Here is a 14761-nt window from a genome sequence, read left to right on the forward strand (position 1 = left end):
TCCGGTGCAGCCTCTGCTAGTCCTCCCACAGGGAAAGCTCTTCCCTGGTCTTGCACAGCCAAGGACATCTCAGCTCAAGTGTCCTCTTCTTGGTAGCCCTTCCTACCCCACCCTGTCCTAAAATAGGGGCCCTGGTATTCTCCTTGAGCACCTGTTGTTTCTTCCCTCTTCGTAACACTTCTTTGTGTATTTGTAAAATTCCCGAAGACAGGGGCCATGTCTGTTTCATTCGCTGCTATACACACAAAATCTAGAGCAGTGCTCGCGTGCAGTAAATATTTGTGAGCTCCAGAAATATTCATTGAACGAAATGATAAATTATTTAAAAGTACGTCACATTAAGATTGTGCCAATACTGACCATGCGGTTATTTTGAGAAACCCCATTTTTAGGAAAAAACCAAAACCCAAAAACCGCTAGGTCTTCCTCGTAAGATTTCTTTTTTCTCTTCTCTGGATGCCTGTGATCCCTCCCCAAGGTACCTGGAGGAGTGGTCTGCACAGAAGTGATCAGATCCCATGTTAGCCTTGTGAATTTGCAACAATTTAATGCGCAGGGAAGAGATTGCAGGTCTGCCTCTGGGCTATTTTTAAAAGCTCTAATGGAAGATAAGCCAGAGCTCAAACTGGGATAAATCTCAGCTCCACAGCCTGGAAAAGAAGCCAAGAGCTGCACCCTGGCTGGTTGAGGTAGCATGGGTACCTTTTAACTTACTCTCAGACCCTGAAGCTGTATATTAAATTACCAGAATATGGCTAGAATATTTAGACCATCAGAAGCTTGCAAGTCGTGTTTCAGGGTTGGTGAAACACAGACTCCTAATTTCACTTGCTAATGGTTTCTTTTCATACAGGAGTGGTCCTATGGGGTTCAATAAACAAGGACATATTCACTCCCATGTGGGTTCACAGCGGTACCGTATCACCGCTGCTGAGGCTAAGATTTCAACAGGACTGAGCTCTGTTTCTTCACCAACCCGAATTTCAAAGCGTCGCTTTGCTGTGAGTTAGAACTCAGACAACCCCAGAATCACTGTAGATTCTAGAAAGCCTCTGTGCACCTGAGAAAACCTAAGAAGGCTCTGCATAGCAGTGCGCTCTCCAGGACCTCCCGGGCCCCCCACCCCAGCCTCTTACCCAGTGGACACCCAGTGGCCCTCGATGGCAGGCGGCATCTGCACAGTGATCCTGGCACCATTGTGGAGATGTTTGAGCATGTGGTGACACTGGGATTCCTTGAAAGCCCTCCAGGCACTTTTCTCCAAGGACCTCGGGTGGGACCTGCTGTCCGGATGAAGGAGGGCAGAGCCCTCTCCCAGCCCTGAAACAGATACATGCAAGGCAGGTGTCAGGGGAGCCGCAGAGACGTGAGGCCAGCTGAGGAGCTGTCCCCGAGGCGGGGACATCCCACAGGTGGGGACATCCCACAGGTGGGAAACGCCAGGTTTTATCACTGTCTTTGCTCTCCAAGAATTCACATTCTACAGTGTCCCAGAAGATCCTCTCCCAGGTGAGAAAACTGGGGTCTGTGGAGATAACGAATGTGATTTGCATGAGGTCGCTTGGCGAGCTCCTGGCAAAGCCTGAGCTCAAACCCAGGTCCACGAAACTGCAAACAAGGCTGTGCATCCCACGAGCAGCTGTGCAGGGCTGCAGGGGACAGAACTGCGTGCTCCAGAGCCATCAAGGCTGGAGATGGGGCTGAGGGGACAGGTAGAGAGGGGAGTCAGAAAGGGTGGACAGGTGCAGTGACACACAGACGGGAAGGCAGAGAGCCAGCAGCTTCAGTGAAGGGTGAACGGAGACGGGGAGAAAGGCCCAGGGAACAGCTAGGAGGCGCCCCACAGTGGGGACTCCCTTCTGCCCGCACTACCTCATGCACCTCGGGGTCTCTCAATCCCCAAACGGACGCCCTCTAGAGGGGGTGCAAGTCCTATGCCCGCCCTATAAGGGCTCAGGTGTGGCATTTCCCCCAGTGATCTTCCAAGGCTGCCCCTCAGAGTTGGTGACAAACAAACATGTTACAGGGTTTTGATTGCACATCTGTATTTTCCACGGATAAAGGGACACTAGGACTAAGTTTATCTTCACGTCGTCCAGGTTGGCCAAAATTTACACATGCAAAAGCACCACCAGCCTCGTGTGCAGAAAAAGGCAAGGAAAACAGATGGAGTTATCGTCTGAAAGCCCACTGTTTCCTCTGAGATTCACTCCTGAAGTGACTCACAATCTGAGAGGTCTTTATTGTGGACCTACTAGGAATTCAGCACTGTGTTAGCAAAAAAAAAAAATGACACTAGTTAGACAAACGTACAACAATAAAAGATGGATGTTAATGAAACTGTGGTCATCGTTTTGCAATGAATGTTAAATGCAACCTCACCAGCAACCCCATTCAGCCAAACCAGGTGAGTCACACCTGAGCTAGAACACGGGCGACACTAAAACTCAGAAACCTGTGTCAGGTGGAGTAGACACTAATGCTCAGGGCTGTTAAGCGAGGACCCCCTCCGTGACCTCGGTCTCCCATCCCAGGGAAGGCACTTCCACTGAAACGATGGTCCTGGGTGCTCCGTCCCTGACCCTCCCCAGAGAGAAGAAGGAAACAAGCCTTCTAACTGGGCTATTTTTCTCTGTTTCTTTGCAAAACCAGCCTGTTTTCAAAATACATAAAATACATGCATTTTGATCAGCCCCCTCCCACCCCCATAGTAAGGACCCTTCAGTGGTTGGGCTGTGGCACTCAGCCAGGTGGAAAGTCTGGAAAATGCAGGGGTGACCTGTTGGCAATCCTACATGGACATCCACCTGTACTGTGACTTCTGAGGGGTTATTTATCCCAATTCCAGCATTTTAATCCCCATTTGTCTGGCACTTGTGCTGATCTCTCTCAGTTAGCTTTAAACTAGAGGATGGGGGGATACCTCCACCGACCCCAAGAGTTGTGGTCATCTTGTTGATAGGAAGCACCTCCTAAATTCCGTCAGGAATGAAATCAAACAGTACAACTTGCCATTTGGTGGGTCAATTGAATGATAAATTGTAACGTGGCAGAAATACATATTTTAACTCAAGTCACAAAGCACTGGGAGTTGCGGAAGAGTCTTCTTTAAATATGACACCCAGCATTCAGTAAAGATGTCATGCTCTCATGATCAACCAAGCTATGTTCTAAAAATTGATTTATAAACTCCTTTACACCCTGCAAATGTTTTCCCATAAAGCTAAGGAAAACCGGGAGGGGAGTGGATATCGGTGAAATTGTGGAGCTGGGCTGCTTGGGTTTGAAACTAGATCAGCCACTTAAAGGATTTCATCAAATCCAAGACTTCAGTGATTAAGATGCATCATTATTTTATTACCAGGGACAAAAGCACTTGCATTTAAACGATGACACCTGCCTTAGCAGCAGTCCCAACATCCTTGGAGCATGCACAGGGCCTCCGACTGCTTTATCTCTCCAAAGAGATCTGGCACCGTGTCTGGCCTTCAGCTGCAACGCTTCACTCAGGACAGGTAATCGGTTTGCTCTGCACGAATCTTGACAACAAGGCTCAAACACAGCCTTATCTTTTTGTGGCATCTTTCTTCCCAGATAACTGTTTCTCGGTCAGAAAATATGTAAGTGCAGTTACTACCCCCCTCACCGTGATAAATACTCGCCCCACTGATGTTACACGGACACCCCTGGCTCTGTTACTGGGCTGCCTGATTTCCACACTGTTTTTCTTTTCAGCGCTGAGAGTGGAGTTTACAAGTGAATTCTAACACTTGGCTGCAGTGTTTACTCTATTTTCAAAACCAACCTATTGGCAACTAAACCATAGATGGAGAGTAACAAGGACACACACAGAGGAAGTGACATGAGGACAGCATGGGTCCAGGTTCACACAGGCGATGACAGGTCTGCCGCATGACTGCCACCTGCAGGCTCACAGGAGCCAGAGGCCCCACCCACCGGAGATGCACACCCACTGCCCAGACCTTATACATGAAAACCTGTAAATCCTACAATCGATGAAACACATGATCCGCACTGTGACCATAAACAAGTCACTTAACACCCCCAAGCCTTCGTGTGCTCATCCGTACGGAGGGGGTGAGAGCACTGCCGTCACTTGGGGTTGGTCTCAGGATTCACTGAGATCATTTCCTTTAGCACATGGTTCACGGTTCTTGTTAGACGTTAGTTGCTATTATTTTAAATGATGAGTAAGGCTCTTGGAGGTCCTGAGAAAGGCCTTCCTAACTAACAGAATGGCTGGAATAATGGTAAGAGTCTCCTGGAGCCCAGCTCACTCTGCGCTCTGGAGGGACAGCGTGCCCAGAGCGAGGCCCGGGCTCCTGGCAGCCAACTAACTGGTGACCTGGATGGAGGGCAGGGGTGGTGACAAGCTCTACTCAGTTTAACAAATAACTACACGCTGCCACTCTGTGTAGCTTAAGGGTTGGAAGCATAAAGAAGATTGAAGATAAGTTTTTCTGACCCGGAGGCTCTTAAGGTCTCACTTGGACTGCACGTCCAAGGACAAGGGTGGGATGGTGGAGTCTGGGCAGGAGGTGAGTTCAGAGGCAAAGGAAGGGGCTGTGGTGCTCAGGACCTGCACGGTTGTGCAGGAGGCTGGAGCCGACAGCCAGCTTTTTAACCAGGGGTGGGGAAGACATAAAATCCTAGAACCACCAATTTGCACATCATTAGAAAGCAGGCAGAAGATTAAGTCACTCAGAGTTTCCAGAGACCAAGCTCCGTCTTGCTACTGCTCCTGTCAGACAGGAGCCAACGTCAGGGACCTGGCAAGGCCGTCGGCCCAGGAGGCCAGCAGGATAGCCAGATGGAGGACTCGACAGCCAGCCCCTCCCCGGGACACAGTGGCTGAGGGCTCACTCGCGAGGGTGGGACTGAATCTTTAGGATGGGAAAATAGGGTTGGAATTTATTCTTTTTATCTTTTTCCTTTGAAATACCCACCAACTCAATGACCCTTAGGGAGCAAAATTAAAAGGGTCAAGTGACAGCAGGCGTTGCTGTCAGGCAGGAGAAGCCGTCTCTTAGGGTCAAGTATGGACAGGGGTCACCAACACTTATTGGCTCGTTTGGTGCGGGACATGGATTACACCCCCCACCCCCATGTGAGGCCTCCTTCTAGTAAATGGCTGGGAATGAAAAGGCCACTTGAAGCACCTAGTTCAGCCACAGGGGAGGCCATGTGGAATGCTCTCACCTTACATCCCATGACTTCCTTCTCAGCATCAGCCATGGGTGCCCTCCAAGGAGACCAGCCTTAGACTTCTGGTCAACCCCGGGACCCCCGTGTTCCTGCATCGCCAGAACTATGTCAGCTCCAAATCTGAGACTCAAACTAGCAACTCACTCATTCAAACAATCAGAAAGGACTCTCTGCAGGGCCAGGCACTGTGCAGGCACAGAAGCTACAAACATTATGCCCCAAGGAATCCTCAGTTGGGGAAGAAATCAGAACCCCAATGGACTTATAAAGGGACTCAGAAAGACAGAGGGAGCAGGCAGCTATGCCTCGAAGACTGAACAGAAGTGGTCCAGGCAGAGTTTATAGCACATGCCCAACATAAGGAGGGGGCGGGAGATTCGTGCAGGGGGGATGGAGAGGCCTTAGGGAGGGGAGATTGCAGGGTGGCCCAGGAGGGAACAGTGGCAAAACAGAGGCCAGGCTGTGATCAAGAGCTGTGAGTGCGTCATCCTGAGGGTGGACTGGGCTGAAACAGGGAAGAGGAACCACCCAAAGCCTGTAAGCAGTGTAACGTAGGATAAGGATTCCATTGTGAAAAGACTGCTTTTCCCTTTTTTTGGAGGGCTAAGAAGCAGGAAGATCAATTATGAAGCTTCTGCCATGGTTCAGTGCATCATTTTTGCCTGAATAAATGAGAAAGATAAGAGAAGGGAACTGCTTTCAACAAAGCAGTAAATCTTTTTGGTGGTCCCGGAGAGGCACTGACCATCTTTGGCATGTTGTGGGAAAAGGTATTACCAAAAAGTTATTTGAAAAGAGAGGAAAGAAGGAAGGGAGGGAGGGAAAGACGGCGAGAGGAAAGTAAGGGTCTGTACTAATTTAGCACTATATCTGGAAAAAAACTTTTGCAAAATACTTATGTGTCCACTTTCATACGTCTTCAATTGTATAAATAAGCATCCAACTTAAGGGTGGTGACTAGCTGTAATAATAGTTCCTGCCTGAGTGTACTTATTAGTTATAATAATAAATGTGCTTATTATATAGAATAACTTTAAAAACCTCCACTTGATTGGATTATCTGTATAATCAGAAGTGTTGACTAACCACAGCATTTGGTTGTTGATAATTCTGCTATTGAACGTTGAGTGCAGTTGACATTATGATCTTTCAGGCTCTTAAGGCAGATCACAGTGAGGTCATCGTTAGGAACCTCAGTGCCTGAGGGATGTTGCTTTGGATACAGAGGTAGTGGGGCGGACAGGTGACAACCCTATTTAGTCCAAGAGAGGGTTTTTCCCCTTGTGTTTCTCATACGAGTGAGGAAGCACACGTGTAGGAGGGCACACACACATAACACACACACAAATAACATCAAGACACACACAAATACAAAGACACACACAACATCAAAGCACACACAAATAACATCAAGACTTTGATAAACTGAGGATTCTAGATATTTTGGTCAGTTGCGAAGATTAGTTCATTGGGCTCCATTCATTAAGATTTTTGCTGTAAATGAATGCAAGGAAAAGAGCATCTCGAAGGGTTAAACAACATCAGTGCAGTAAGAAAGGGACAGTGCAGTAAGAAAGGGACTGAGTTTTCAGGCTTCAAGGTGACTTTGGCTAAGTCATCGGATAGGTGCCTTTCGTTCCCCTGTACAAAGTGAAAATTACAGTAATGGGGATAATAACTCATGTTTGTAAAACACTCGAAGGCTCACTTCACGCCTATATTATCTCATATATCAAATTCCAGTTACTACACGGGAACAGAAAGGAGTGGGTGGAGAACCAGCCTTCAATGTCAAAGGTTCTACGAACAGCCAGCCCCTGATACCAGTGCCAGTGGGAGCCACCACAGCACCGCCCCGACCGGTGGCTTTCTGATGAAGCAGGTTATCAAAGTGGCCCCACTACAAAATGGTCTCCAACATCCGGGGTCCCATGGCCTGGGCCCAGATCAAATGATTATGACAAGGGGGCAGCTTCTTTCAAGTACGGGTGGGAGAAAAATGTAGACCCTGGAAGGAAATTGTTCTCCTGTTGAAAACAAATTAATTCCCGAAGGCTTCAGGGGACAATTTTATAGATGACCATTTGCAGAGAACTACATGAGCTCCTTGGGCTCTGGAGGGTGTATCACATGCACAGGTGTGTGTGTAGGTAAGAGTTTTTCACTTCCACGGATGAAATCACTCACAATGATTTTTACAGAATGATCTTTACCACTACCATGATTGCCAGTCTACTGTTCAGAGAGTGAAAACTCCCAGAGATAGCAAATAAAAAACCAGATTTCCCCAAATAGAGGAAGCACAGGATTAACCATTTACATGGGCATCTGTACCCTAAGTTCAAGGCCCGTGAGGTCAGGTGACTGTTGGCATCACCCAAGTCACCAGACTCTGCACACAGAAAGCAGCCCCGAGCACAGGCTTCAAAGGGAACAAATGCAGTATTTCTCTGTTGCCTGAAGCAACGCTTATTGCTGAGCCTGTTGTTCTCCAAGAGCGAGCCAGGCCACCGACAGGGACCAGGCAGAGGGCAAAGGGCATGGGGCAGGGGTTGGAGCAGAGACCCTGAGTAATCCCTTCAGCAGGTGGCTGAGGGCCTACTGCGTGCGAGGTTGTCTCCAAGGCCTGCCCCATCGCTGACACGTGAAGGGAAACACGGCGTGTGGCCAAGTCCCCGGGAGAATCCTCTTGATATACTCAGCAGCTTTTCACCTGTCTACCTAGATCGAGAACCCAAAGCGCCAAACCACTTTACACACAATAAAATGTGAAATGAGTTCGGAAGGAGACACTTTTCAGGCACACTTGGGACTGAACTCATCTTTGATCGGGTTAGTCACTACATAGGTACTTTAATGCTTAAAAAAATAAAATCAAAACGACCAAATAAATATAATGTCAAGACATTCACAATGGTGGTCTCTGAGAGGGTCTCTGAAAGGCCCTTTCCCGCTCACTTTGCACCTTTCTGTCCTTGATACAACGTGACCTGCGTCACTCCCACACCAGAGTGAGGAAGCATCTCACGGTGGAACTGGTGCGATGCAGAAAAACACGCAGCAGAGAAAACGGGAGCGATGAGGGGAAATGCAGGTGATTACTTTGCCGTGAAATCGCCCAGCCCCAGTAAAAGAGCCCTCATCACTGTAATGTGGGCTGTGAAGTCGAGGCAGCTACGTGACCGCCTGCACAGCTTCCATGTTTTGGAACAAAAGCTGCCGTTCACTCCCAGGTGGGCACCTACACTCACCAAGCGCTTGCTTTTAGTTCCATGTTGTTGGAGATCAAAGCTGAGAGAGCTGCTTTTGCCAATCTTTCAACCTTATCTAAAAGCATTTTCCCTTTATGAGAAACATAGTAAAGTCAGGATTTCAAATTCCTGGTTTCATTTAACTTTTGATGAAAATGAGGTAATTTTCTAAGTCGTTTTCTTCTAAGGCCATGGTCCCCAGGCCAGACACTGGGGTCCAACCACAGACAGCATGGTTTTCCTGCTGGGCCTGGAGCTGACGGCTGCCGCCACAGCCATGCTCTTCACACAGTCGTGTGTGTGTGTGTGTGTATGTGTATGTTCATGGTGTGTGTGTCTGTGTGTGGTGTGTCTGACTACGTGCATGGTATGTGTGTATTTGTGTGTCTGGTGTGTGCATGATGTGTGTGGGGTGTGTGTGTGTGTGTGGAGTGATGGGATTCCCAGCAGGGACGAACACCGCGGTCAAGGGCAGTGTGCCAGCCTCCCACCTCTGGGCTCTCCAATAAGCTCTTCTCATCCTTCCAGGTATTCTCAGGACTCTTCAGGAAGGGGCGCTGCCCCTCCTCACAGCCCTGTCCCCAGCCGGCAGGGACACAGCCACGCAGGAGGCCCTCTTAATGTACCTGTTGACCGAATGGTTGGCTGAAGGCATGAAGCTAGAAAACCCTTCGAGAACAGACGAGCCTCAGTAACTACAGGGTGACACCACATCCTTACTCTGACCTAGATCCCTATCACACAACATTCCAAAATAACTTTATTCCCAATATGAACCCAAATTGAAAAGAACTAAATGGCCTGTGCACATAACATCTGGACACAGCAAGAGCTCATGCTCGGATGGTGGCAGGTTTTTCCTGAGCTTTTCCTTGGGATCACTTCAATGCCGCGCAGAGGCCACGTGCTGCCATGTAAGCTTTCCACAGGTGTACAAGATCACTAATGAGTCCTTTCATATTTCCAGTCCTAAATGTTTTATGCTTCCCTTTAATTGATTCTATCAAGTTGTCATCAGTCTGTCCCTAAACGGTAGGTGTTTACACAGTCCTATCATCCGCTGGTGTTGAGTTCTCTACTCATTTAGGGAGAAAAAGAAGGACCACGGCTATGACGGGACGGCTCAGCTACGTGCTTGAAGATAGTTTCTCTCAAAGGAGAATATTTACCATCTGTCTAAGACCCTTGCTCCCTGCTATGAGCAGATAAGTAATATTTCTTTTCAAGATTACATTTTATGACTAAGGGGGAAAAGGTGCAGGAAAGGCAATGTTTTCTTGGTCACAAAAACTGTCTCCAGTAAAATGATATGTCAAAGATTCTATTTTACCCTATTGTAATGTTTCCTCACATTTTGTTGGTTAAGCAGTCAGTCATTCGGTAATCCACAGTTTTGGACTTTTTTTTCAGTTTTAATAGAATACACTCAAGTGAAAGGTGATAGCTCAGAAGTGTCTTCACATTTCAGAAAAGTCGATGAATCCTACAAAAGTAAATGGCGATGGAAGAAGAACATCTCCCCAACAACGGCTCCAAAACTTAAAGTCAAATGTTTCCATTAATAAAGAGAATGAGCACTTTGGGGCACATTAAAGCACCACTTTTTCTGAAATATCTCATGTTAATCTGGTTTCTGGAACAGAATGATTTTTGTGGCTTTTCATCTAAGCAAATAAAACAGTGACAAGGGACATACCCCAGCTGCATACCTTCATGACATTCAATAGGTTTTACTTGGATTAAGAAGTGCAATTGTTCTCAGATGTTGGAGGACAGGAAAGTAAGACCAAGATGTATACTTTTATGCCGCCACATTTTGAACTCTCCCACTACATTTACAGTTTTCAAGCACAGCAAATAATAAACAATGGACTCCAGTCTTTCCAGACCCTAATTTACTCACCAATAGGACCTAGGGGTGATTTATAACTTGCCTGAGTTGAAATAAAAGTAACCAAAAAAACTGAAGATTGGATGCCAAACACAATAGTTTCTACAGCATCTTCACCCAGAATCTTCCTGAAGGCCTTGTGTACTTGTTAATCTTAATATGAGACTTGTTAGTGTAACAAATAATCTATAAATGATGTCTGGAACGAAATTTCGTAAAGTTGGTCCCAAGCACATTCATAACCATAGAAAATGTTTTTACCTACCTAATTGCTGTCATAAATATACAACAAGTAGCAAAATAAAAATGCCTCTGTATCAGGAAAAAAATCATTAAGCCATTCTAAAAGAGTACAGGTAATTTCCTTCAGACTTATAACTTCTATTAAGATACATAATCAAGCTCCATCTGTTACTACAGAATTTTCAACTACTAGCAAAACCCCTAACTACAGAGTAGGACACACTCTCAAGCCATTCCCTTGGGTTAGGTTGATTAATACCCATTTCCCATTAAAACTACTTCAATCAAGTAAACATCAGGCAGAAAAGGGGGAAACGGAGAATACCCAATTTTTTCTTGGTGCTTTACATTATCCTAAGGAATCGTGACAAGCCTCTCTCAAATCGCAGAGATTTATACCCAGAGGACCACTCCCTCAGTTTCTCCTCTGTGTTGGAGTCCCATGCGCCCTGCACGAGCTCAGTTGCTCTGTGGGCAACATCAGTGTGAATAACTCTGCCACTGCAGGTTCACTTTGAAATGGGATGACTTTTTGCAGGGTTATCCCTGTCATTGCATTAAACTTGGCAAACCTCCTTTTTTATTTTACATACTCTTCGTCATATGCACATGTGCACACACACGTGCACACATGCACAGGGTCTGGCCCCACTGGCTTATTCCCCCCTTCCTTACTCCCTCCCTGCACACTGTGGATCTGGGTGAACCCCTGACCTCAAGGAGCTCAGGCTGACTCCAGCTGGAATTTGGAGATCTGGGGCTATACTTGAACCTCACTGAGGATATACTTGGGCTCCCCTTACCAGCCTTTACCACACTGTGGTGCAGGAAGTGTGGTTACAACTTCCAGCTCTCAAAACAAGGAAGAAAAGTTCAGGGTGGCTTGGCCCAGGCTGTGTTTCTGAGCATGGCTTTTGTAGTCCAAAAGGCAAATGGCTTTATGAAAAAAACCATTCTGTTCATGCCAAATTGTCAAGTACTTTTTCATTTTAAAGGCATTTGCCCATATGACCATTTTCCTGCACAGATACGACAAGAGATTTTTGGGGGGACACTCTCCCCTGTGTCCTCTCTCTCTCTGCCTCTTGTTTCTGGTGTGGGTGGCAGCTGCTGTTTGATCTGCCCATTGGCTCTGATGTGTTTCATGTTTCAGCCAAAGATGAAAACGGCTCTGTAATTCTAAGCAGATGGGCCTAGGAGTACAACCCTGTAATTACACCTTCTCTCTCTGGCCCTCGAACTGCCAGCCTTCCATCCTGACTTTGAAAGTCTGGGATCACTGGGGCTCTGGGCACACCTTGGCAATCAGGCAGGTCTGGCCCAGCCCAACTTGTGTGCAGGGCCTGTGGACCTGCGCTGCCCATACTGCCGGCCCCAGCAGGGTGACAAAGAATACAGCAGCGCAGGGCTCCCGGGTTGCTGTCTCCTCCCCTTCCTAGATGGTCTGGGAGTCACCCCTGACCTTCAGCGCCAGCCAAATGCCTTCTGAAGCTGGATCGGAAACCTAGAGGCCATGAGGGTGCTGACCTGATGACCCGATGTGCAGAGGTTTGGGGTGCCCGTGGTGGGTGTGGAGGCAGGAGAGCCCTGCTCCTGGTGGACACTCTGCTGAACAGTCAGGTGTCCACCGTTAGGAAAAGCTGGCCCAGGACATCTGGATCAGCACGTGTTCTGCAGCCACCTGTCCCCATGATCGCCACAGATCTCGCACAAAATCTGCCTTCCCACCCCCGGTGCAATGCTATCTTATTTTCCTCAGTGCAATTCCTGGAACTCTTTTAAAGCCTGCTGTTCTCTGGCTGAGGGTTTACTAGAGCTGCTGATGACATGTGACACATGAAACAGAAACAAAACGACCCAGAAGAGCGGGAGGAAACAAGCTCAGGTCCCGGAGAACTTAGGGGACTGGTTTTAATTACTGCACCTTGGCTGCTAGGAGGCCCCTGCTCCCTGAAAGTCCGTCCAGAGAACCTACCGGTCCACCTGGGAGAGACCCCTCCCCAGCCCCTCAACACACTCGTCCTCCGAGGGGCGAACACAAACACCCCGAGCTGCTTTTTCCCTGAAATGATCACAGTTCTCTGCACAGTGCCCCCAAAGCTTGGACCCCAGCAAGAGCCTTGCCAGCGCTCTGACACTCTGTAAAGGGTCGCATAGCCTGCGGTTCCATGACCCCCTATAGTCTGAAACCCCGCAGAGTGGACACAAGTGTCCCGGGACTTGGACATAAAGTCTGCGTGCGCGCCCTTCCAGAGAGAGCACGGCCGGCGCCCGGGAAGGCGAGCCTCTTCCAGGGCGCCCAGGAGGGGGCTGCGCCCGGCCGCGCGGCCCCCTCGGTTCCGGGGTGTCCACTCGGCTCCCGGCCCCCCCGGACTCACCGTGAAGCAGGAGGGCCGGGAACAGGGATGTGAGCAGGAGGCGGCGCACACAGGACATCTCCAGGCCTCCTCCGGGGCCGCCCGCGCGCGCCGCACCGCCCGCCGTCCGGGAACCCAGCTTCCCGGGACCCGCCTGCAGCCCGGGCGGCGCGGCCCGGCCGCGCGGGGATAGGGCCAGGCCCGCGCTTCAGGCGGCCGCGGCGCGCCCCATGCCCGGCCCGGCCCCTCCGCTCCCGGCCTCCCGTCCCGCGCCCGGCCCTGCGCGCCCGGCCGCCCCGTGCTCGCCCGGCCGCCGCCGCCGCTCCGCGTTGCACTGGCCACCGCCGCCGCAGCCGCCGCAGCACCTCTTCATATTTCCAGGGCGCCGCCGCGGGAAAGGGCGGTCGCGGGCGGGGCCTGGACGGGGCGGAGCGATGTGGGGCGGGACGGGACGGGCCATGGCCTGGACTGGGGCGGGACGGGGCCTGGACGGTGGGCGGGGCGATGTGGGGGGCGAGGCCTGGATCGGGCGGGGCGAGGCCTGGATGGGGGCGGGGAGGGCGGGGTCTGAACGGGGCGGGGCTATGCAGGGGCGGGGCGAGGTGATACGGGTGTGGGCGGGGCCTGGACCGGGCGGGGGATCCCCCCGGGACCCGGCGCAGGATTTGAAGGGAACTGGGCACCGCCGCCCCTGCTCCGCCGCCCTCTGCACTTCTTCGCCCCCTGGCCCTCCCCTCCTTCTCCAGGGCCTCCGCTCTCTTCTCCTTCCACTCCCCTCGCTGCCCTGCCCCGCCCTCCCCAAGCCTCATCCCCTCTTAGCCTCCGGCTCCGGCCCCCTTCCACCCCTCCTTCTCGGCCGCTCCCTCTAGGACAGCTCCTCCTGCGAGGGGATCATAGACCTAGGCCCGGGCCCCCGCCGCCATAGGAGGAAAAAGTGCCCCTCACCCTCCCTGCGCCCACCCGGGGCAGCTCTGGACCCCTGTCTTCCCTCCACTCACAGGGGAGGATTCCCCACTTGTGAAAAGCGTTCCAAAAGGGGTGAGGACGCTGCAAGCCCCAGGTTTCCAGCGGGTCGGAGAGGTCTGCATGCCAAGCTTGGGGCGTGTGTGTGGCCCGCGCGCACGTGAAAACGAGGGAAAGGAGAGGAGAGAAGAGATGGCAGAAAAGAGAAGAGGTTTCCACCGCACGGGTGGGGATGCTGAGCGCCGCGTCCTGACGCCGGGGTCCCGAGCGCAGGAGCCCGGCCGCAGGCCCCAGCTGACCCGGGAAGGGGTGCAGGGCGCCCTCCACCCTCCCCTTCCAGGAGGCAGGACTCGTTGGGACACGGGAGAAATCTCAGAGGCCCCCTTCCCCGATCCCTTCTCCCTCTCAGCCCAAAGCTTGGTTCTGTTTAAGGTTTGTGGGTCTTGGGAAGTTCAGTTTTACATGGGCTTTGAAGACCCAAAGCCAGGGACAGTCTCCATCAGTCCATTCCAGGCACTGGTTTCATTTAAGGCGCCTCCCCTGCTGATGGACGTGCCTGGCGCGCTCTGATGAATCTGGAGGGCTCTCCTCCCGGAGGGTTTGTCAGTCGGGGAGGCTGAATGTCACCTCCTCACGCTGGCTGAGGAGCAGCCAGGGACCACATGGAATCAGGAGAACATTTCTGTACTCTGCTGGTGTTTTGCATCAATAAAATACTTTAAAAAGAATGCCTGATTTCCAAGAGAGTTTTCTGCCCCTTTGAACAATGTAGTAATTCAACTCTTTGTGCTGTAGACTTTCAAAACTAGCTGGACATTAGCATCTGTGTA

General features: G+C 50.5%; 1 protein-coding gene across 2 annotated transcripts in view; it reads right to left on the reverse strand.

Moving 5' to 3' along the window:
* APCDD1 (APC down-regulated 1) overlaps nt 1–13240 on the reverse strand; it is a 30987-nt gene extending 17747 nt beyond the window's left edge. The window contains exons 1-2 of one of the 2 annotated variants that reach the window (XM_081251696.1): nt 12990–13240; nt 1137–1320 (exon numbers count right to left, since the gene is read on the reverse strand). In XM_081251696.1, coding sequence (XP_081107822.1) covers nt 1137–1320; nt 12990–13047 — 242 coding nt within the window. In that variant the 5' untranslated portion in view covers nt 13048–13240. Of the gene's footprint in view, nt 1–1136; nt 12918–12989 lie in introns of those variants that run through there. The other variant, XM_081251695.1, reaches the window with a different exon arrangement.
* Between the last annotated feature and the right edge of the window lie 1521 nt (nt 13241–14761).

This window comes from Mesoplodon bidens (genome assembly GCF_964165515.1).
Source record: "Mesoplodon bidens genome assembly, chromosome: 13".
Classification (NCBI taxonomy): Eukaryota; Metazoa; Chordata; class Mammalia; order Artiodactyla; family Ziphiidae; genus Mesoplodon; species Mesoplodon bidens.